Source organism: Bombus pyrosoma, linkage group LG6 (genome assembly GCF_014825855.1).
Source record: "Bombus pyrosoma isolate SC7728 linkage group LG6, ASM1482585v1, whole genome shotgun sequence".
NCBI lineage: Eukaryota > Metazoa > Arthropoda > Insecta > Hymenoptera > Apidae > Bombus > Bombus pyrosoma.
The window spans coordinates 5,198,386-5,224,446 of NC_057775.1; the positions used below are offsets into that span (position 1 = coordinate 5,198,386).

Genomic DNA, 26,061 nt, shown 5'->3' on the forward strand with positions numbered 1-26,061 from the left:
TTCAATCTTATTTATTAGTTGAAAGCTATTCAATGTCCTTGATCCCTGGACAATTTTGCACTGAATTCAATTTTAGTATCTGGGGCATTTAAATGAGATGCGTTTACATTTTATGTTAATAAACGCATATGTTTAATATGCAATTTTTCAATATTCGTCTTGTCTTCAATCTTTCAAAAGAGCTGACGTTAAGTTGCGTAGTTTACATGTTAAGCGATCTTGACATCTGTCAACAGTATTAAAATTCTGTTAACTGCAGCTTTCTGAATCTCGTGTAACTTCATCAGAGTATTAATAATCAGTCACCTTCGTTAGTTGTTCGGAACGTTTTATTATATTGGCCACCAATGGGTATTACGAGCAAGTACAGAGAACATCAATGAGAGTGTATTAATTCGCACTGAATTAGCGGAACAACATAAATGCATTTATAATTAAAGCTGAATGAGTGGTCATGGTTTCAATAAAAATATCTCAAACGAATGGAAAAATATGGAAAAATTCAATTTTAAATTAAGTTTAAACGCACCATTACAATTTTGTTTGGAGTGATTACTCCCTTTTCTATTTTTTATTTATTCTTCCCTTACAGCACGATAAATATATCGGGGAATAAAATATTTTATCTTTCTGTTTAGATTTGTATGTTATTGAAGTTTTGGCGCTGCGAGAATATAAATAGTAAAAGGGTAGAGAATAAGAAATACAAGAGGTACATTAAAAAATCAAATTTAAGTTGTGAGTTTTAAGTTTAAATGTTAAGTACGAGAGATGTTAAGCTTAATGGTTGGAAAAGTACACCACAGGTGTAAGTTAAAAAGAAATGTAGCTGTAAGTCCGTCCTAATGCGGAGGGGAAGGACTATGAAAAATAAATAAATATAAGAGAATAAAAGAATAAATAATTAACGAGAAACAGTATTAAAATCTCTCCAACCAATTCAGTGTATGTCTGTGAAGTTAAATTATTAAAAAGATATCTGTGTTTCCTGGAAAATTTACGTCTGCTAACTGATTACTTTAATTTATTAACTGAAGCTAATGAGTATCATTCAAACAGTAAATGTAGCATACTCTCTTATTACTTGAGCTCTACCACCGACGTGAATAATTTCTCGTTGTCACAGATCGAATATCAGCATGTAATCGAGTAATTAGTGGGTTTTCCCTATGGTCATCGCTATATGTCAGGAAAGATACCATGTATGTAGGATACAGACGTGTTCTTTGTGATGTAGTTTAGTCGAAAGCTTTCGTGGGGTTGTAAAAACATGAAAGTACCATTATAAATAATCTCAGGATGTTTACGCATTTATGTGAAATTCTAAAGTGCAAAACTTTACACAATCCATATATTTCAAAATATATAAAATATTCAAAATACTTCAAATAATATAAATAAATAATATAAAATAATTCAAATCGTTGTAATACTCGTAGTATGTTTTATTCCTCTCAATGTTAATAAGAATGACGACGAACTGCAATAACTGTGGTCCAAAAAATTGAATTGAATTTGGAAATTTATACTGAATTAAATTTGAACTTGATTTATACCGAATTAAAAAATATCAAATATTAAATTTTATATATTCCTGTTTCAGGTCGTGATTCGGTGATTGTATGGTACGATTACAAAGCTTCCAGCAACAGTGGCAGTTGTAAACAGTGTTTTTCGTGGTACCCTCGGCACGATCGAGGAGTACACGAAAGCAACGTCTAAAGAATTGCCCAACATCGAAAACGGTTCGTGCGCAATGAATGAACCAGATCCTTGTCTACCACTGATTTTACCACCGAGATATAGACTTCGCGATCTCCTCTTGGGGGATTATGCTTTTAATGATGACGGCGAGCGGTGAGTACATCTTTAATGTTGCATATTTCCTTTCAAATGTTTGGAGAACAGAATATACATCACTGTCTAATCTCCAGATATTTAAGATATTTCTCTTTTCCTATAAGAAAGTTATATCATTTTATTAGTATCATTGCGTGAATTTTATCAATATGTCGTAAGTTTTTTTTTATGGCAGTTGCAAGGACATTCGAGCGTCTGTACCAATTTCCGATGAATCATCTGTGCTCATTAGGAAATATTCAAGTATTACTTACGTACTCATGAATTTAAATCTTCGTGAGATATGACTCTCGTATTAATGTCTTTTGGGCGAATGGACATTTATCTCAATGTAAATTCCCTTAGTCCAATATGAAAGTAAGTTTTCAGATAAAGGAGAGAATGATTATTTGTTTACGTTACAAGAGTATTCGAAAATCTTATTTTCTCAATATAACCTTAATCGTGTGACACTTTTAGTTCTTTCATTGTTATAAAAGTTGCAACTAAGGTAGACAACATTACAAAATATCGAAGTATTGAAATATTAAAACATATTCCTTTTTATTTCATTTTCATTAGAGATAGTATGTATAAATTATTGATCTATGCATAGACACGTATAATGCTTTAATCTCGCTGAATATAGTGAGTCGTTTAAGAGATTATGATTTGCTTTTCGTATGTGATTGGAGTTTTTACTAAAATGTTAGATAAATTTATTAATATATAAGAGTGGTACATTTAATTTTATGTATCTCTCTATCCATAATTTTATGTTTCTTAGCCATATTTTATTTTATTTTACTGTAGTTGTAATTCAATTTTGAACTCGTTGCTGCTAAATTAAAATAGTGATTCGATTGACTTCAATTTTATAATTTTCATTGAAACGCAAATCATACAAAATATTTCACATCAACTAGCTGTTTCTTGATTATAGATAGATTGTAATTTAAAACAAAATCCTCTTATATGTTACAAGTAATTACTTCTTTCCGTCACACCTACATCTGCATTTAATTAAACAAGATTTTGATTACCGAGAAATGTTTAAAATTAAATAAATAATGCTGACATCGCGTTCATGTGTTTCAATATGGATATGTAGAATGAATGTAAAGGTGTGGCTGTGTAGTAGAGAGACCTTATACGCAAGTATGAAATTCACAGGGGAAACTAATTCGTTTCACGAAAGGAAAAAAGGTTCGGAGGGAACAAATTAAATTGCCTGTTTTCTGAGTTGATGAGTTCTTTTCGTTAGGAAAGAGGAGATTTGGGGTTGAAAAAGAAATGATCTCGTGTTTGAGATCACTGATTTTGTGCCTGACCCGTAATATCTTGTTTCTCAGAAATGTTCATGAAACTGACGGCACCGATATTACGGTTAGAAGGAATATTCAGTGAAAATGATTCATTGACATTTTATTATATTAAGGAAAATCGAAAAACAAATATCAAAGGAGAAAGAAAACTAACTGAAATTTAAATAATACAACAAAATCAAAATTGTAAATGAAAGCTACGCTAATATTGTAAACAATAATGTTTAACATCAAAAGGATTTAAATTGCAAATGAGTTAGCCTCTGAATGTATCCGATATTTATTAAACAACAAGAGCATATTATACTGTGTCTGTTCTTTTAATTTCTTTTTCTTCGATCCGGAATGTGCCCACCCCCCACGTTTATTTAATAATTCAGATTTTATAATACGAGTAGAACAGAGAATGGGTCGTGAACTGAATGGCACAATGTCCATTAGGATAGTCATCTTGAAATTTCAAAAGATGGGATAGCTCTGGAGGGGAACCAGAAATAACGTTGAATTTAGAATAAATAGGATACTGAGATTTTTATTGGAGAAATATCATAGTTATAATACTAGAATTATCAGAATGGTCGAAATAATCAATACAGAATTTGTCATAAAAATTGTATAGATGTATCACAGTTTTGTAGAGATTCAAATGATTCTATAGTCATAATAATTTTAGAAAAAAGGTAAAGACCGGCACATCGTTTTATTCTTTTAGAAGAAAAATTTTTGAAAGCTACTAAGTAATTTATTTGTCATGTATTGACTGATGTTTTATCGCCACATATCTTCATCACAATCGATTATTTCCTCCCCTTGGTTAGGAAGAACGTAATAAGAGGTTCTATAAAAGGGTTCCTTCTCTTGACAACAGGCTGTCACGCATTTTTTACCATTCGTATTGGAATCTCATAAAATCCTCGTATAAAAAAAAACGTATGTTGGTTACAAGAAAGACGAGTAGAGGAAACTGGTTTCTTTTGAATACTTTGATATTTTACAGCATCTGATGATTGGGGCATGATCTGTTAAAAGATAAAAATAAATAGAGTTATTACATGTGTACAGTTATGTTTTTTTGCACAAAGAAAAAATAAGGAATTAGTTAGGGAATTCTATTTCTTGGATTTATATTTATTACATAACGTATACTACATTGAATCCAGCAATCTTACAACAAAACCCTTAATACCCAAGAGACGAGAATTAGCACTTATTAAATTGTGTACAAAGTTAAGTAGATTAAACTCGAGGAAATATTTTTTATAGCATTCTCACGAGAAAAAAGAATGTTTATCAGGAATAATTTCTATATGTTGCGGCAAACAAATGAAATCATTAATTTTGATAAAACCCTTAGAACAGTACCAGTTATTAAATAAATTAAATTGTATTAGATTAAATTATTTAGCTATTTAATTTAATTTAATAATGTGTCACAATCCTTATTAAATTCAGACTACAGGCGAGTCAGTTTGAGATTCACTATTAATTCCGGACAAAAAGCAGAGACAATTTTGCATGCTTTGGACTGCCGCTGAATCGTTTCTTTGAGCGGAAAGTCTAGTTTTTTACGCTCCAGTACCTTCTCATCCTTTAGAAGAAAGTCGGTCAGAAGCGCGTTTGAAATAAAAAAAAAAAAGAGTATTGGTTGAATCCTATGATAACTGAGTTGAATTCAACCAAAATTACCCTCTGCAACTTCATATCTACCTATATGTATGAAATACGCATTCAATGATGAAACTTTTAGTTTGTACCATTTTTTTAATTATATCCGTTCTCATATACGCATACGTATCTCCTTCCATTACGCATATATTTATTATTTCTTTTACCATTCTCTTTAGTTGTACCTTGTAAATATTCGAAAAGAATTGCTTTCATAAAATTTTTATTTGCCACGAAATCAACACTCGGCTCACTTCATCCACTTTATACTTTGTTCACGTACCCGTTTTATCGAATTTTACATCCAAGGAAAACGTCAAATATAGTGCCACGCCAAAATGTGTTTTATTAGCTTTATACCGCGATGCAGTCGCGTTGATAACTCAAAAGAAAGATTTGCTACCTTCGTGTCGGCGCATTTTCATCTTTGTGACTAGCAGTTAACTATCAAGCAACACTTAAATAATACATATATTAGAGATGGATTGAAATTTGATCTTTAGATACGCGAAATTCGAATCCAGAATCCTGTAAGTATAATTCTCGAAATTATCTAAACTCGAATCTCTGAAAAGTTGGAATGCTTACTTATTGATACGATTGTAAAGTCGTACCAATCAGAATAAGTTTAAAGAATAACCAAAATTGGATCATGTTATTAATTAAACAGAGATAGTTTTATATCGCAATATTCTCGTAAATTATTTACACAAATTACTATTGATCTGGATTTCGAGAGCTTCGATCCGCGAAAGTAGCAGAAAGTTTCGAGTATTGAGAACTCGAAACTGGAAAGGTTTCGAGTGTACCATCCCTAAAATATACACCAAAACGTGTCGTTGAGTTCATACCGCGATTCATTCGCATACATAACTCATAAGGACGATGTGCTATCTTCGTGACGGTGCATTCTCCTCTTTGTGGTCTCGAATTAACTATAAAGAAGCAGTTAACACGATTTTAGATTCATCGATGCAAATATATGCATGGTCAGCGCCAACTAGAATCCTTGGTCCGTGACAAGATGGTCATAGTGTTCTTTCATCAAAGATTCGTGACAAATAGTACGAGCTTGTACAATAGTTTGATCGCATGTACGTAATAGGTCCAACCGACCGAATTTTAAGATTGACGCAGTGAAGTATTGTCTTATTTCGTGATGAGGCTGAGGCTGGGTCTAAGAACCACACTTGACACAATTAATATCGACCGGTCTTTCTATTTTTGTTATTTTCCGCTGTCTCTTCTCATTTGGTCAACTGCTTCGTATATGCGCTCCAAGGTACGACAAAGTTTCGAACATTTCTCTGGACATACAATTTCAAAACCGCTATCGGACAAAGTTTCTCAACATATTTCTTTGTTGCTATGTGAAATCGGTTCGTATTGTGCTGAACTTTGGGGAATTTCAAATCATACAATTACATTTCTTTTTTTTTAGAAAAGTTAAGGGAACTTTGTGTTTATTTGTTGTTCGTTTTTGTATATTATCTGTACATGAACAGCCAACAATTTGGTATCATTTTTGCAATACTTATTAGATATAATTAGACAATTATAGATAGTAATTTTCTTTACTTCGATAGTTCTATATCAATGTATTTGAAGTTACATCCAAATTCGTGCTTATTAAATTCTGTGGTTTTCATTTTGTTTTGTATGATCACCTATCTATGTTATTTTATCACGAAAATACTTTATTAACATTAATTGTATTGAATGTTCTTGTTGGGTACCGATATCGGATGACATCATTACAATTAGCTGCAATGATGAAATTGCCATAAAATATCATTATATTTCACAGTAATCATTATACCCGGTTTACTCTTCCGCACCATTGTCATGAAACATACTTATAGATGTATATTTACAAACGCTTAACTGAATAATATTTAGAGCAGAACACAGTTTCAAATAGACCGCGCATGTTTATGCAAATTTGTGTTATTTTCAATATAGTTAACTAGAGAAATGCAATCTAAATTGAGATATTTTTCTCCCTCTAGATATTATAACAAGTATTAAATAGGACTAAAATGAAAATAGAAAAGTAATAATTTTAGTTACTGTTTGAATAACAACAGTCAAAGAGATGGAATCTAAATAGAGATTTGTTTTATTCTTTAAATGACAAAAGAACTTTACTTTGGATATTTTGTGTATTTTTACATTTTATGGGCATTCTGTATAATTTTGCACATTTAAATTTCCTATAAATGCCAAAATATTTGCAGTCTGTCTATAAATTATAAGGATTGAGAAGATGTAGTAAAATTAAAGTGTGAAGGGAAAAGTGGTAATTCTAGTTGCAATTTGCTGCGAATGTGTCGTACAAAATATCAATTTCGATTAGACGAGCATATCACCTTTAATACAGGCTTGACCGAAATAAGAAATAGTAATGACTATATGTCTTCGAATTCTGTTCTTTTCTCACAATTCATATAAAGCTATAATTTTCAGGTAGTCATTAATTACAAGGCAATATTATAGCACATGCAAAATGCTTCTTAAAAAATTTACACAGAAATGGAGTTACATTCAGGAATTCATGATAGGTAGCATAAAAAATCTACATAATTGCTCAAAAAATATAAATAAGGTCGCAGAACTGTAGTTTATGAGAAGATGACAATAAATTGTTTAATTTCCAACATTTCTCAAAATTAGTGTTAAATTATCTGATTTCAAAGATTTCGTAACATTAGTGATAGACTCTTTAGTCTTTAAAATTTTTAAGGGACCACCAACCTTTAACTAACATATAAAAAATTTTCTACACCTGTTACTCATTTATACAAAATATGTATTTAAAGTATCAATTAAAATATATATTTTTATTTTTATTTTTGGTTTTTATTTTTTCGCAAATTCTATCCTAAAAATTACTACAAATGATAGAAGCATGAAAATAGTTTAATCCTTTCATTGTCCATTGAAATCACAACATGCAGCAAAACTTTAGAGAACTTATCGTACATTGATTTTATGCATATTGCCTGTTAATTATATTGCCTGGTCAATGTTATGTATTCTTCATACAGTAGATCTTAAGACGGGGAATACATTTGTAAATATTTATTCACAAATTTATTTGTAAGTACTATCAAAGGCAGCTATAAATATTAACAGTCAAGCAGTTTGTGAATTTAAACAGAACGATAATTCCTCTGTCGAAATTCTCTGTAAACTCGTGCAAACTCGTTTGAAATTTCGTTGTCAGAGAAGATCTCGAGTTAAGAATATAATAACGAATAATTACTAATTTCAAAGGCGGTTCAGTTGTAAGATGACGCGTTGTTTCATCTTAATCGTTTACTCTGATATGATTTAAAACTTCCTTTCGCCTTTTCTTGATATCTGCAAGATACAATTTTCTTCGAAACACGCGTGTTCTGAGATTTACACGCAAGTGTCGATGAACGAGCTCTTTATTACCAACATGCTTTTTAATTTCTCGTTTCGATTCTCTGTTCTTCGTCAAGGAAATTCGTGATTAAAGGAGATAGTTGGAAACGAGACATCTCCTCGCCTAAATGGTCAACCTTTCGTAGTTGCAATTGTCTTTGCATCTCCGGTTGGCAGGAAATTGAAGGCACCGTCTATACTTGCCCACGTATCGTTCAACGACAGTGACAAACTACAAACTCGACAAAACTGGTTGCCATGGAAATCGATATTTCGAATCTTGGTCGTTGGTGGAATCTTTCTTCCGAGAACAAATGATGGAGATATTTCTTGAAAATCTGTTTGAGTCGCTGATGTCTCTACCAACATATATTGCACGATGTTCGCATTTTGCAATCCTCCAGTGTATTCAAACGAGCTACAAAATGAACATATGTTTGGGATATGTTTCAACATTTGGCATCGTAATATACGTGTTCTTATATACGTACACTATGAAGTTTATCAAAACGTATGATTTATAATTTTTATAGCGTGTTCTTTTTAATAATAATGATAATTTCTGTGACTATTTTCTATAGTGACTAATATAAAATATATTTATTTATTAGTTCTTAATGTTAGGAAAGATTTCTATATTATATGACTATAAAGTTTACATTTTTATAATTATGATTTTATAAATATGATCAATAGTCTTTAATTTATATGTACATGAAAGACGTCATAAATAAACTTTTTGGACAATTCAAAGAAATGATTAATGAAAGAAAGAAAAATGTTATAAATATTAGGAAAATTCAATAATTCGATTAAAAGTCAATATGGTAATGGGATATCTAGAGTAATGAATAAGGCAACATGCCGTGGCGTTTATTGATGATAATCACTTTTTACAGGAATATATATTTGGTTTCCTTGATTGTAATAATATAATGATGGAAACGCAAAATGAAAATATAAAATATAGCTATGGTACTAGTCATGATATGTTGAAAAATACCAAACAAAGCTATATATGAGAAAATAATTATTTAATTATATCATTGTTCTAAGTACTCATGATTATTAAAAATACTATGAAATGCCCAATGTCATGCTATTCTTGTTATCTAAGATTCCAGCAAAATTGCGTTTGTATTGTGTTGTGAATATTAAAAAGTTTATCAGGACTATATTGCTATTACTCTGGGTCCTGGCGTGATTTAAGTTGGCGAACTTCCCTTTTACAGTCATTTCTCCTATGAGAATACGTTCACCTTCACTTTTTTCTCGGCTGATTAAACAAAAGTCACTTTCAGCTCGGAGTTATAATTTCACAGATACAAACTCATAAAGTTGTACATGCTAGAAGGGGCAATTGGAAATTAAATTGAAATGAAGTGCGAATATGATGAAGGTACTAAAAGAAAATAAAAAAGAATATACCAAAAGCATAGTTCAGAATCAATCAAATCGATAGTTGCAGTGGAAAATGGTATGATGTTAATTACAAACTTTTTTACATCGCATTAATAAATTACTTTAAATATCTAAATAGGGGAAAAGTTGAATTGTTACCGTAAACGATTCAATCTATAGTTTTAATTTAATTCATTTTCTATTTTAATTTAAGCCGTTCTATAAAATTACCTTCATAGAGTATAGATCATGAGTATAGGAGACCAGAGTGAAACGTTCGCCTTTGTTACTGTAATTACAGTTACGAATTATTAAAGTCCTTTCAGTGCAAGGGTACTTAGGAAAATTGCTTTACTCTTTTTTTAATTTTCCTACCTTAGTATGTGGGACGTAAATGTCATGTGACTTAATCCTGTGAGATTAATTAAAAGTTATCAAAATTATATTCAAGTACCTCGACAATTTTATCACATTTTTACAATTAGATATATTATTTATTTCTAATATTCACACACACATTATTTTATTATTATATACACACAGAGTAGATAAATTATTCATTATAAATTCTTAAATAAATGTCATGAACATATTTTCGTCTATGAAAATTTTAGCACTACTTCTATTATTCTCTGCTTAAAAGAAAATTATTGTTGATAAGATAGTCAATGCCCTATATTACTGTGGTATTAGTTCTGTTAATCGATGCATCTATTCATTTCCGCGTGTGTTCAATTCCCTGAACTATGCGATAGCATGAAGAATACTATACCTTGTTACTGACGATCACTGTATAAGGGTACTCGAAAGTAAGCACAATTAATGGATTTTGAACTTTTGGCAAACAGGTTCGATAAATTGGACAAAACAATCCAACTGTGTTGTTGTTATAAACTCTTGCACTGCTTCTAGTGCGTTGTTTTGTAATTATTATTATTATAAATATGCAACTATTAATTCATTTTTTTACATATAAAAGCTACTCGGAAGAAACATGATAGTTCTACATTTGTTGATTCTCTGATTCCAAGAAATTTTGTATAGCACAACAATATCTTCAATATCTTTTTTAATATTCATAAATAGCATATATTTAATTAATCAGGTATTTGATATTCAAGTTAAATAAAAATGTAGTTAATATGCATATGCCAATTAGCAATGTATTGAATTTGAAAAAGGAGGCATGACTCGTCATGTTTCTTTTCTCTAGTATTCATACAGTGAATTATGTTTTTAAAAATGAATATCGATTACTTTAAATATTTGTAGTTGTTTCAGAAAACGAAAATAGTGAATTAAAAAATAATTTTGTCTCTATCTATTGATAACTCTTTGTAAATTACTCTTATGTAGGTAAAGTAGAATCTTTTGGTTCTTTAAGAAGCATTCCTGAAGTTTCTCGGCAAAAATCTAATGTTACTTATTTTTTGACTCTCGGAAAACACGCCTCTTTCCACGCTTTGAAGCAAATTATTTCTTGGAATCTCATTCTTTTATGTTTTCGCGGACCTGTTTTTTGAAAAAAATCTTCATAGACCAAATGAGTGGATTTCTTTGAACCAAGGATCAAAGTATGCTTATGGAGAAAGACAACATCTTTCTACCTTATCGACTGCTTTTACGGAATTTGCGAAGCTTTTGAGCTTGCGAGTTTTATATTTCCTACTCAGCGTTATAACGCTTCCGCTTTTCTGTAGAGTGCGCTGCTTGACGTTGCTAGGTTTTTCATAAGATAAAGACCGTGGCAACTTTTATCTTGTTTGTCTAATCATAAGTTTCTCGTATAATTTAAAAAATAACATATGATATACTGCTTTTACAGTACGGGTTACCAATATTACCAATATTAATAAACATCTTTTTATAACAATAACAAGTTTGATATTAAAGGTAAAAGAAACTTTACGATAATTTTTTCAAATTGCAAGTTATCTGAATATTTTATTTAACGAAACATTATTTAGCGGTAAAAATGGAAGTCTATAATTTTTAACTTATTAATTTACTAATATTACTTGTTAAATTATTCTACAAGTCCCCAACAGTCAGCAATTTCTGATCACGAAATATTCATTTCATCCTTCCAGTGTAATATCGGATCTTAAATGATAGATTTTAGTTAAAAAAAAATTGTATTTCCCTTGTACTTTATAAACTAACCACTTTTGGTATTAAATCAACCTTACATACATACTTTTGTAACTTTATTTCAAGTCATGCGAAAGTTGATTATCTCGAGAGGTGAACCACGTGGCGTATTGAAAGTCCGAGCTTTCCGCGTTACGATAGTCACCAGTGCGCAGGCTTGATACGCAAGTTCAGCTTTTCCCGGCGCGAATCGATGCTGTACTCCGGTTGTCCATTCATCCCGCTGTGTTATTCCCAAATAATTTCGCTCTCACTGCGTATAACCTTCGACGTTACAAAATTTAATTCGATACGAATTTACACTGGTTCGTTTAAAACTATCGGGACGACATTATTGGGAGAAAGTACCGTTTTAGACAACTGTTAAGAAAATCTTTAATGAAAAAATGAAAATTTTAACGACGATCTTTAAAGAATAAAACAGAAAAAATAAAAAAAAGACATTTCTATCTCTCCTATCGAATTATATAACAGTGACTGCCCTTGTTGGCTATACACACCTTTATTATACTTTGATAAAGTGCGAAGATAATTATCCCATGTAATTTAAAGCAAAAATTACATTTTATTACCACAGGAAGTAAAGTTCACCCATTCGTCGAGAGACACGTGTTATTTATGAAGATACGATAAAATAATCTTATGTAAATCATACAGCAGCCTTATGAGTTTCGAAGAATTCTTAATGTAACATAAGTTCGAAATATGAACTCGTTCCGAAGCTCGTATTACGATGTAGCGTATCATAATAACATCGATATAATCTAGCCCATGGATATGCTCAGATACGATTCATTCAACCTAAGCAGGATTATTTATCACAAACATCGATGCGACGTCGAAGTTGATAGGAAGGATCTCGTGTAAGTAAATGATGATGACATAAAAACGTACGTACAGTAGAAGCATCTCGTGCAGCGCAGTCGCCTTGACAACGGCGGCGCCACGTGCATGTGTGCCGTTTTGTCGGAAGCGAGATGGAGAGGAAGCCATCGAGCAGGAGAAAGCGAGTAAGTTGAGTGGACAAAGTGAGAGAGAAGCGGAATGAACGAGAGAAAGGGAAAAGGATCATGACGTTGAACAAGGAGGCAGGAAAAGAGTGGGGCGAATGTTGGTGATCGGAGAGGAGAGAGTAAGGGGGTGGTTGAGCACGAGAGAAAACCGCTACGATGTACCGCAGTACGGGGTGGTGAGCTGCGAGCTGGCTCCTCGACAGTGAAAAACCAGTGAGCTGGACAACCTGACACGATCTACAGTGATATGTTATCGGGACTGATCTGTCTTGTCCAAGCGGTTTGCGATCCGCCATTTCCATTCACCAAAATCCTCATACGTTTCGATTCTCATGAATCGCGTCAACACGAGCTTTTCATACCATTGAATGTGGTATCAAGGACAACTTCGTTATTTTACGTATCTCCCTGAGAAACTGTTCGATCTTTGTAAGAGGGAAAAATATTCTTGCCGTGTGTGTGGATATAATTCAGACAATCTATGGGGATGTCGTAACTTTCGTGTTATGTCAAGGCCGATGCAGTATGTAACATGTCGATATGTCTCACTGGTTCAACCACGGTATCTCGATCTTAGACACTTGTCCCTGGATTTCGCTGGAGGAAAATGCGCCACATTTCCGCGATATTGAGAATACCGGGTGATATTTGTCAGCGGTTAAATGTTCCGTGAAATTTCCTCATGAGCCCTGATCAGCTGATTCTCCGTTTCCTCACCAATGGCAATCGAGGCTGTGAAAACTATTAACGTTCGACGACGGTGAACGTCGATTTAATATTCATCAGTGGTTACCTTGAAAACGTTCCATAGAATTTTTTCTTATACTTATAATCTCGTATCGATCAAATCCAACAATGAGCGGTTCTTTCTTGAAACGATGAATACGGAGATTGATGAAGACGAAGTAGACGGTAACATTCCAGTGAATATTCATCGAATTGATAACTATTCGTTGTTTATGAAAGAAGGAAAACTTATATCGTGTGTTGTTTTCAAGTGTACCGTCGTTATTAATTCGAGAAGCATATGACGTTTGTGCTAACGTACATTAAGAGATTTACATTATGGACGAAATCTGAAGGTAACAAAAATAATTTCGAAACACGCACATAACTTGGCAAGTCGTAACGATGCTCTTTCTAGAAGATTAGTGGGCAATATAAAGCTGATCGCTTTGCAACTTGTCGCAACATTTCTAATCAAACGCTTATAATAGTTCCCAACATACAATCGAATGTTTCAATCAAGAACAATATGATGAAATAATATTGCAACGATCATGACCTTAGATACTGACCATCACGTGACTTCGTTTAGATCAATCAGAGGTCTGTCGTGACAAGAAGCTGCTATGTATTATTGTTGAATGGAAAGCTGGTCGTTAAAAACACAGCGATCAGTTAAATCGCCTCTGAGAACGTTAAAGCAATTTGTTTAATTATATGTTTATGATACGTTCCCTTTTGATCGATACAACGAACAAGCATTGGCGGAAGCATTCACATTTGCACATGGATCAAAAAGAGTTATGACAATATGTTGTACAAATAACAATGATCATTTGAATTCTCTGAAATTAGCATCACCGGGAATAATGAGAATGTATTTATCGAATGTATCGCGTAGCTTTAATGCATCAATTGTTAATGCAGCATTATAATGTTTATCGATACAATGGCAATAACCACGAGATTGACTGTTATTTGACATCAATTAAAAAGGTGATAACTGCTGAACGAAACATTTTTCAGCAGACTTGCTACACTCGTTAAATTTTTGAAAATTATTGTTAAACGTAGATGATAGAATTACTTAGAGGATACTTTTGAGATTGTTGTTGAAGTTGCTCATATTTGATAGTTACGCTAGATTCGTTAATAGCTGTTATGCAATATATGCGAAACGTTATTTCGCGCGTATTTTTAAACAATTTTCCTTACATTGATATTGCAATTACCTCGAGAATATACAGAAATATATGGAAATGTTGTAATGATTTTGATTGTAAGGCATAGAGTATATTGTAAGAACACTGCACTTGTTAACTGGGGTCACTAGCCCTGAGAAATTTCTAAAATACGATTTTGTCGATCGATTCCAAACGGAAATTTGCATTTTTCAATCCAAGCGTAATTTCACGTTTCATTCAAACGTTCTGCGAAACGTTTAATAAAGCAAATTTCAAAGTGGATAATTATTAATTTTCCACGCTTAATTGCCAATATTTAACTCTTAATTAATTAATTGTAATTATATAGAGGTTACATAGTTTACACGTTCCAGCGAAGTTAAGAGAAATTCAATTAACGAATTCCTCCAATTCGAAAGCATTCGGACAAACTTTTTCAGTCGGAGAACAATTTATTTGATCGTTTGCACGAGAGAACGTTTTCGAGAGATAATTTCAACTTTTGTCAACGACCTGCAAAGGAAGAATAATATGTTCCTAAGGATGTAACGCTCCGCCATCGAAGGTGGCAATCATCGAGTTTGATACATCAAGCGTATCGATTAGAAATTATATTGATACCTCGAAGCGAGTACAAATTGCTTTCGAAGTGATTAAATTCATAATACAAAGAAAATTCCTAATATAAATCGTTTTAAGGAACAGAAAGAAGCAAAAGGAGAAGAGAATTAAAAAATCAAAATCAATATTTATAATATAAATTATCGTAAGGAACAGAGGAAAGCAAAAAGCAAAAAAAGGATCAAAAACAAAGAATCAAATAATTACAATATTCGATTCTATATCGAGATTTTATTAATCTGCTAATCACGATGGAAAACGATTTCAAGTTGTGCGATCGGTTTGACTGTTTGAAAGTAATTCGCGACTTATTGAAATACGACGTTTGGACGCATCATATTCCCATGACGTAGTCCGCAATGTGAGAGTGGCAATTTGAGGATGATGTTATCGGAGGGACATCATAGATCGATTCGTACGCTAGTTGTACGATCACGCGCAACAAAGTGAAGCTTCCACCAGGAAAGAAGGAACATCGGGCGAACGAGTCGGCGTTCCGTCAACTGTTCGCCCTGTTTCATCAGCGTAAGCCTCGGGATCCTCTTCGAGGCCAAAACGCTGCCTCGTCGGTTCCTTTACTCGAGATGGGCGCTAGAGCATGGGACTACGAGGCACTGCCGGAACTCCATACCTCGGCGGCCGTCACACCTACTTCCACGCCGCCAAATGCACAGCAGAAGACGCATCCGCCGAGGGTCTACTTCCAGGCAGAGAATTTGGCCTCCACCAGGAGACGGAGCAGTTCAAGGTTACTCGCTCCTCAATCTTCCTGCAGAAGACGCAGCAGAAGCATGAGTGCATGGGGTGATCTGTCGAGATCGTCGTTCAAACTCGATGAGAGGTAGGTCGTTGATATTTGAAGCATGAAGCAAACCATTTGACAAGTTTAGTGAGGCGATGTAAAACTTTTTTGGTCAACGGGCTTATAGTCTAAACGCGTATCGCGCATGAAATACACAAAATCACACATGGAATTTCTTATTAGCGCAAACATATAACAAACGAATGTAGATTTAAACCAGTATAAGAAATTATAAAACGGATTTTTCTAACTGAGATAAATTATATAAATTTCCAGCCTTTAGCCAGGATAAACCTTTAAAAAGATAGTACTTTCTCAGATTTCTCACATACTTAGTAAGTTATGTGACGTTATGTCCAATAGGTTCTACTTTTATATCATCTGAGTAACGTACTTCCTACAATCTTCCCAGGAGGTAGGAAGTTAGGCACGTCGTAAGCATTAATGCACAACTTTTCTTCTTGGCTTATTCCTTTTACGTATTCCGTGAACTATGATAAAAGGAAATTTGCGCATTTAAAATTCCTCTGTGAAAACGAAATGGAACAACCTGCCCAAAATGTACAGCTTTCTGGCTCTGCAAATTCACGCTCGGAGTAAACGCTTGAATGCATAGCTAAAACTGTTAAAAGTATCGTATGCCATGCAGAGAAAAATTTAAATATCGATATCTGATATTTTTATACTATTTTGCACTTTTAAAACTGTTTCAAAAGCGAAAAAGAAGCTAACGAATTTTTCATCTACCAATACGTGTTTTGCATATCTCCTATATTTTTATACCTATATCTTTTTATATCTCTATTGTCACGCCAGTTTCTTTTTAAAATACAGACTTAGTAATTGATTGTTCTATTATAAAGTAATATACCTTGTGGCCCTGATAGACTGTATTAGTATTAATGTCGTTTATTAATATCGAAATCAATATCGATATAGTAGAAATAAGAAAAATATAAAACAAAAATACGTAAGCAATATTGTGATCGTCCTGTGTAAATTACTGCTCTCTAGCAAAAATAAGCTATTTACTTAACCCACTTTCAACTTATCTAGATAAACTACGTATAAGATATAAATATTAGTATCGTTATGATCAACGACAATATATCAACATGTCGAGGGCATGACGAAGCAAGAAAAGAAAACTAAACAAGATGGGTATTTATACATATAGTATATACATGCTATATAAAATATGAAATACAGTAGAATCTTGATTATCCAAATGAATTGTGATTTTTATACATCTATAGGAAATTTAATACATTATACGTAGCATGCAAAAATGTATAAAATATTTAAAGTATAATGTTTGTTGTAATACTTTGTAGAAACAAATCACCACTTTGTTTGAACTTTTTTTGGCGATATACAAAATGCTTGAATTTTATAACATGCATATTACATTACCATTTGGATTATTCGTTTCTCATTATAAAAATAGCGAAACGTGCATATGGATGAAAAATATAATAAACAGAGGATAATGAACGTTAGAACGTCCTAACAACTTTTAGCAATATAGCATTTATTTAACAATATTATGCAAATGGAAGCTATAACGTAATGCAATAAGATGGATGAAATGTCAAAATCGTAATATAGAAACTAATATATAAAAAAGGTGAGAAGGAAGAAGAATTTACATAGGACTACATAGGACGAAAATATCCCGCTCCAACAGCTTAGAGTTGCAACACGCGTTTCATCCAATTTTGCTGAATTTAACTTACATGTTGCTGTATCTACGCAAATTGCGACATTTGCTTTTCATTTTCTGTATGTTTTTGAGTGGTTACAGACGAGACATATACATTCAATCACATTGAAATATGTCTGTTATTTTTTATTCTTTTATGTTGACGTGTGTTATATCTTTCGCTGACATTTTGTTAAACTAAACCAAAACTGGCAACTTATTTATTACCAAGTACACAATAAACATTATTCTCCTTCCTATTTATTAGGTCTTCTATCATATAAATACGTATATACAAGATAGCCTATATCGTGCGAACAAAAAAAAAAATTTCATTAAATAAACCAGCCGGTACCTCATCCTAAAACAGCTCCTTGTATACGTTTGCCAAGCTTCGGTCTTGAATTATCAGTGGTCGTTTCAGGGACTAGCCAAACGTGTTTTACTGTCAACGCATCGAAAACCAATAGCGTCCTTGGTTCGGTAATATCGAGAAATGTCAATTAGGGATTTCGAAGCATCCATTAAACTGGAAAAAGGTCGACACACATTTCATGTAGTGTCACACGGACTTAATATCAGAATTTCTAAGGGAAATTTATTGTGTAACTTGAGAAGTAGCTTGGGATTTCTTGCTACATAGGCATTTCTTGATACCATGAATTTATATCGTTGTATCGTCATTATTCTCTAAACGTAGACTCTCCTTCAAAAGTTTGTACGTTTCTGTGAGAAATAAGAACATTATGGCTTTCATTTTTAAATACAGGATGTCCCGTGGTAATAATGATACGATCGGCAAGACAAATATAGAATAAAATTGTTTCATATGACAGTTTCTTTCCTTATATTATTGAATCGCCTTGTATAATTAATACATAAGCGTAATGCGATGAAAAGATAATATTACGAATAAAATTACGAATAAAATATCTTTTATAGAAGAAAGTAATTTCTTTTGGAACTAAGACACGCTCCAAATGTTTGAGCAAGAGCATGTATTTTCCAGGATTTTCGCCAGTACAAGGATGAAATAATTTAAATTTGCATCACCTTCATTTTTAACGTAACGCTATTCAAGAGCTTTGCACAACACGCTTTTCTCTTATTTCCCTTTTTGACGTTATATTCGCTAAACTAGCATCGCGCGTGAAGATATATAAATTTACTTTCAAGGAATGTTGTGAAAGTTCTTGAACGCTTGAAAGCGCTATGTGAGGCGTGTGTTTGTGTGTACTTTAAAGCTACCAGCTAACGTTGGAATTTACCATACGTAGGATAAGAAAAGGAAAAATTTTGTACGTGGAAAGTTTGGAGCATGTATTAATGTTAAAGTGCGAAGCCATTCGATAATAGGAAAATTCCAATATAATCTCATACGTATATAACGAAGAATAATATTTCTTTCAACAGAAATTATATAAAAAATTTAAACAGACTTTGCACTCCTTTTGATATCTAGAGTGTTTCTTTTCCATTTATGGATCATATCTCTGCAGTCTGTAAATTGTTATTCCTTTTGAAATAGTAATATTGACACGACTAGTTATGGGATATCAAATATTTTTATGAATTCACAAATTTAGTTTAGATGATATAAACATTTTTTGATTTTGATATTTTATATAGATATTTTACTTTAAACCTACTGTTTATTAAACCCTATCATTATATTACACACCATTATATTACAAATTGAAATTAATCCAGAAACGCGGAATAGAAAATTTGACAAATATTCATTCTTGAAATGATTTTATATAGAAATTTTTTAATTGTATATTCAGCAGTTACAGCTTTAATTTCGTCTGAAAACCAATTTTCCTTAGCCCAGGCCTGAATTTTACGTTATCTCTTAAAAGGCTTTGGCGAAGATCCGCCTGAAACGAAAGGATCAACTCTCTTATCCTTCCCGTATTTTTGTACGTCTGCAACGTGAGACGCTTTTAGAACTTTTAAGTTCGAGTACTGTTTCACGTTTCACGCAAAGCGCGTGTATTTCGAAAGTGCACTTTGTCATATTTTTTTCAGAATGAAATATTAATGGTACTTCTTTCCGAATGGCCCGGTTGCCCACTTTGTTCCTTATCTTTTATACCAGCCAAACTGCTATAAAGTCGAGTACGGTCCCTGACAAAGTCCTTTTTACGAAGTTCCGGTGACATCGCAACTTCCTTCACTAATCTTTACGTTCATGTATCGTCACTGGACGATTTATGGATAATCATACTTTATAGGCGAGTCGAGGGAACGTTATAATTATAAATAAATGCTCCTATAAATATGCTTTAACATGATTTTTCTTTATGGAAGCTGTAACAAAATATGGACGAAGAATATCTATGAAAATATATTGAAACACAATATGATTATCTGCCATTATTTTAGTTGAATATCCGCTGTTATGTAGTACGTTATGTGGTATCTATTAAATGCTATTATTTCTATATCGTACAAGATTTCCATAATACATTTACGCCGTGCATTAGAGGGGCTTTAGTTTACAAATTGCTTTATGGAGAAAATGTGAAACAGGACATTTCAGTTTTCCATGTTGGTTATTACCATAAATCCGTCCTTGTTAACGTACCTTATGATCCATGATTTAGTAATCCGCCCTTTAGTAATTTTGTGGCAGTTTTAGTTGGCGGGATTAAACGTTTATCGGTAAAACACAAAGTAGTAAATTAAAGTAGTATATGTAAATTGTATGTAATTGTATGAAATAATTATTCGAAATATAGTCGGCTATAGAAATCCACATACACTTCTCGAATTTTGTCCATACGACATAAATGAAGCAACTAAAAGTGCACTTTGTCACAGAATCATTTATATTTGTCAACAAGGAACAGTACAGCATGATTTTCAATGTACTTGTGTAGCATTTAAATTTCAATAAAATACAGAAGAATGTAGTGTTATTTACATAATTTTGCAAAAGGCTTTGAAAGAAAGCATATCAGACGTTACAAGATTTCTAATTTTATTAGAATATCGAGGATCGAATTAACGGTAACGTGAAACATTCAATACTCTTCGTTTTCACATTTATATTTAAATTTCTTCCTATTTCCTGCGTGTTTTATGTTCATACATGACATGAAGTTCAAGTGTATATTCTATTCGTTAAATGAGAGGTGCCGTTAAAATTAATTCGAGCGAGTGAGACTGCTCAGTATGAATATTTGTGTCACATCATTTCTTCGAAAATGTGAGGGTATTCATGCGTAAAGGTCATGTTTACTTTGACGCTAGCCTATTTCACCTGAATTGTCTGTATAGTGTGCGAATTCAACAGGAGAGTTGAATTTGCCTGTCGAGACAAATAGAAAACCGTGAATGTTCCAATTTGCCGCTGCATTCTCCAATGTGTTCCTGCCAACGTGCATAATAACTACACATTTTAAGCCACCATTCTAATGGAAATCGCTAAAATATAAAGGAACGTAGCAAATTATACGTAAAATGTGTTTGAAAAATGCACCATTACGACACTCACTCGGTACACCGTAAGCAATTTTCCTATTTAGTACTTTGTAGTATATTATAAGTAAATTGCAAATTCTTATTCAAATTTACAAAAGAGATTGTCGTAACGTTTAGAGATATAATAACTAATTCCGACTATATGAGATATTAGGATAGAAAACAATAGCGTAGGAGAAATGTTAGAGAATTTTCCGAAAAGTTTAACGAAACAGACAGAAATTTAGTCGATTTTATGGTAACGAAAATTTACCTAAAATTATACCTACTGTTGATTATCATTACAAATCACTAGAGGAATGTAAATCCATGGTAGGGATCATCTGAGAATACAGAATCAAAGTTCGGTCCATGCAGGTACATATGGGTAGAGAAATCGATGTCGTATCAATTACGAGTATGAAGCTCGTTCCATACGAAAGACATATAAATCAACAAGAATAATCTCGCAATGATATCTCGACACCAGAGACATTAAACGTATGTCAACGAATATCGGATTCGGATTATGAGGATTCGCAAGAACAGTTGGTCCAAACTTTTGGATCCCTCGAGATTAGTATAGCTCACGAAGGTATCCGAACATTTGTAGAAATTATAATCTTTATGTTATACGAAACATTCTGAAATTTTATTAGCGTTGCAACGACTATCATTATTATATCTTTGCGAAGCTTGAAAGTTTACCTAGATTTCATTTTTTGAGATATATTTATAAATACATGAATTTGCATCAACACTTACAATCTAGATATTATAATAGGAATAGTATTAGAAATAGTATTAAATTTTTTAATATTTATCACACGTTGTGTGACCACTGTTTTATCATCAGAAATAAAACCTTAAATTCTCAGCCTTTATCGGTCCTTTATATGTCACTGTCGACATGCTACTGTAATTTTATCGTAAAAGTCATATACAAGTCACGTGGAACGTGATAAAACTCCGATTTGGAAATTACGGCACTGGTATTCGATAAAAGTTAATTGACGTTTTAACTTTCGCATAAAATACTTTAATTTTTTCGAAGCTTCAATATATTAGCAGCTGTGAGTTTGTTATGCAATGTTATGCGAGATTGAGTCCGTTATTCTTGCACGATGCCTTTTACCTCCGTTAAGGACAAGGTCGGAAAAAGGCTAAAGGGTTGATTCTCACTATTACAGGCTGAGAGAACGAGGACCACATTCTATTCCGGTGGTTCTTTCATGTTAATCGTCGATCTCGGATCCGCCTACGGATTTTGTATTCCTTTTTATGTCTCATTCAGTAGACTTCAATGCGGTGCCATTACGATTAACGACTGCAGCCATTATTCTGGACGTTATTTCGCTGCCTCTCGTGCATTTATAAGAGCCATGTTGACATTGCCTCTTCTACAATTGAAACGACAAAGTGGAAAAAGTGGTGTAGAGACGTTCTGATGAATTCCTGATTTTCGTAAGAATTATTGCAGAGTGGAACCTGGATAATCAGAACCAACGATTATCAAAACATTCGTTTCAATAGTTCGATGTCTCAAAATTTGAGGATGATTGCGTTGCGTTTAGATGAAACGCGTGTTATAACCCTAAGCTAGCGAAACAGCACATTGTGCTACTAAATTTTTCATTACGTTTTATTCTTCTTCCTTTTCATTCTCTTTTGTTAGCTTTCATACTAGAATTTTTATACCTTATTCATGTTATTGCGTTGTATTGTGTTGTGTTATGGTTTTCATCCGCATAAAATTGTTGAATAAATGCTTTATTGGAGGAACGAATTAAAAATTGCCAGAATAACATCTTTTGTTCCTATTTAATATTAATAGTTATAACGTAAATGAAAAACAAACAGTTTTCTTATACAAAGTTAACAAACTTTCTCGTACGATTATTTAAACATTCAATTATGCGGACAGCGTTTGTCACGATTAGTTCTGATATAATCAAAATTTTACGATTCTACTAAAAAATTCTACTATTCTACTATTATAATCAATATTTACATTTTGTTACCGTGGTGTTAATGTAAGTTCTTATAATTTCTTTGTGTATGGGTATACTAAATTATTTAACGATAGCGATAAAGATCAATAAATTTGTAAAAACTGTTTGCAAAATTGATAGGATTCGTAAGTACATATTATACATATAATTTTGAGCGAATTGAGCGCGAGTTAGTTACCTATGACTGCAATAGAATGAATCGTGCATTGGTGAGACGTGATGCCAGAGTCTTCCTATTTTGTTTAGAAATTATTTATAAAATAATTACCAACACATTGGTTACTAATGTATCGAGCGTAGTTTCATAAAAGCTATTAGTCAACTTGAGAAGTATTTCTTACCTAATTAGCTACGTGATAGATCTAATTCTAAATAAATAATCTATCGTGTGCCAAAGTTATTCGATTGCCCGAAAATTCAATTCCAATGTACTCTTTGATTTATTATGCGTTGTTTTAGATTTTTGTTTCTCGTCTGTGGAGTCCAATTTATTACTCAAATATCGTAGTTCTCAGTTTGTGCGTATTCTAACATTTGAAAAAATCGATGCAGCTTTTTTATAGAATAGTTGACCTGGAATGTTAGCGATTTGCTGCGTGCTACGTTATGCCTAAAGCCGATATTTCTTTCTTCCTCTCGGATTCAACCTAGTTATCATTGTGTGATGCATTACAGTTGGCTGAAAACTGACGATAATGGTTTCTTTTTTCTTTTCTAAAGCTTTCTAGTTTCAATTTTTTTTTTTTATATTAGGCATTCAATGAGATGCAAAAATATTATCCTTTTTCACTTCGTTCTAGTTTATTTTTACATTGTATTCTTTTTTTTTACTAAAACTAGAAATGAAATTTTCTTTAATACATCGAGAGAAATGTTTCAACGATAGATTAAGTTCAACAATAAACATTGTATGAAATATTTGAGAAAGGACTGAAGCACAGTTTCATAATTTTTTAAAAAGTGTCAGAGATAATATGTCACATTACATTAAGTTTATAGCAACATGTATATGTATATTTACATGTGTATAGATTGATATATACGTAATATACTTATATGTGTTAGATATATAGCTAACATCAGTATCACGAAATGATGTTAATTATATTGTTTGATATAATGAGATAATGTAATAATAAAACGAATAAAAGAAATAATAAAACGATATAATGATTTGAAATAATGAAGCAACCATACATTTAAGTACTATTCATTGATATTTATGTAGCATTTAATTGTTTGTTTCAGGTAAGTGATAATTCGAAGGTTGTGATTCCTATATTAAGTAAGTAATTCAATCTTAGTCTATATAACGATAGTTTGTCAAAAAGTGTAGAATGAATAATTTCACGTAAAAATATAATCTGCATAGAAGGAACAAAGCAGTTAAATGAATATCCATAAGCCTTAATCGTAACATCATGAAAATCGATAGTCGTGTGAAACAGTGTCTGATGCATCTATTCCATAATCCATCATAGATCGATATGTTAAATTTTTAATCTATGTAAATATGAAACGAAGATGAAAAGCTTTTGTATCCTTTCTGTCTTTTAACTTTAATATTTTATTAAACTCAATTAGAATTTTGGTTTCGTGAATCGCACTAGGAAGGCAAACAAATCTTGTGAAAAAGCGAGTTGCTAGGTGTAAGTTATACCATTTGATACAGCTCATAGTTCATAAGTTTTTATTACCATGCTCTTTATTACGCGTACGCAGTAAGATTGTATCCTCGTATACCCCATTATTTGGATTTAAATGACCCAAACGCAAAATAATAGTTTCATTACAATACTTTTACGTTTATAACCGCAGTCTCTGTTTTGCGCCATTTGATTCTCAATGTAATGATATGGAAGGTGTGCAAACCGGTTTTCTTTACTTTAAAACCACAGTTTCAAACCGTAGCTTTTCAAACACATATTTTTAAAGAAATATCTTCATTGCAACTCAAACCTACCTAACGTGTGAAGGTCCTATTAACATTATTTTTGCTGTGAGTTATTTTCATACAGTGGATAGTTATGTAGACTCAAGTTTTTAGAAATACCAAAGGGAACAAACCTATGCAGAGATCTCTCATAGATTTCTCATGAATATATATAAATTCGCAATCTACTTACTTTTTGCACTTATTTAAATCTTTAATTTATCCAATCAGCAACCTAAAAATTAAGAAAATATTTCTTCTTACGATTGATCTAATACACGCGTAGAAATGCTTATAAATCTTGTTATTTGGAAAGTTATTCGCATCGAGTATATTCTAATTAGTAAATATTTCGTAATTAACGCGTTTCGAACAGAATTTACGACATATACGTATCTCTGATAATTTTGTTAGTAGTTTCTCAGTATCTGTTACCAATTTTGGTTTCCTAAATGAGTAAATTAGATACGGGTAAGTACTGAATTATACGGTAAAGCAGCTTTCACGGTTGAACGAAGTTCTAGATTGAACAAACAAGTTCATAGTTGCTGTCAAAGTTGAGTGACTGTTGGTGTCAAACAGTGATAGTAATGTCGTTCACATGTACCGTTTGGGAATCGATAAACGAATCCAGTTACGCAACAGGCTCTCTCTTGTTCCGTTTTGTCGTCATATACATATAATAGATTTTTAGATTGGTTCAAAATTTTACTAATACAGTTAGAATCGTCAAATTGGTTTACTATAATTTTAATGAAATTTCAAAAATTGTATATTCGCAATAGTTTTCCACAGTGAATGTTGAATT

At 32.4% G+C, this 26,061-nt stretch overlaps 1 protein-coding gene across 2 annotated transcripts in view; it reads left to right on the forward strand.

Moving 5' to 3' along the window:
* Positions 1-26,061, forward strand: part of LOC122568223 (potassium channel subfamily T member 2) — a 203,790-nt gene that overhangs the window by 3,799 nt on the left and 173,930 nt on the right. The window contains exon 2 of one of the 2 annotated variants that reach the window (XM_043727721.1): positions 1,604-1,857. In XM_043727721.1, coding sequence (XP_043583656.1) covers positions 1,757-1,857 — 101 coding nt within the window. In that variant the 5' untranslated portion in view covers positions 1,604-1,756. Of the gene's footprint in view, positions 1-1,603; positions 1,858-12,712; positions 16,178-26,061 lie in introns of those variants that run through there. The other variant, XM_043727717.1, reaches the window with a different exon arrangement.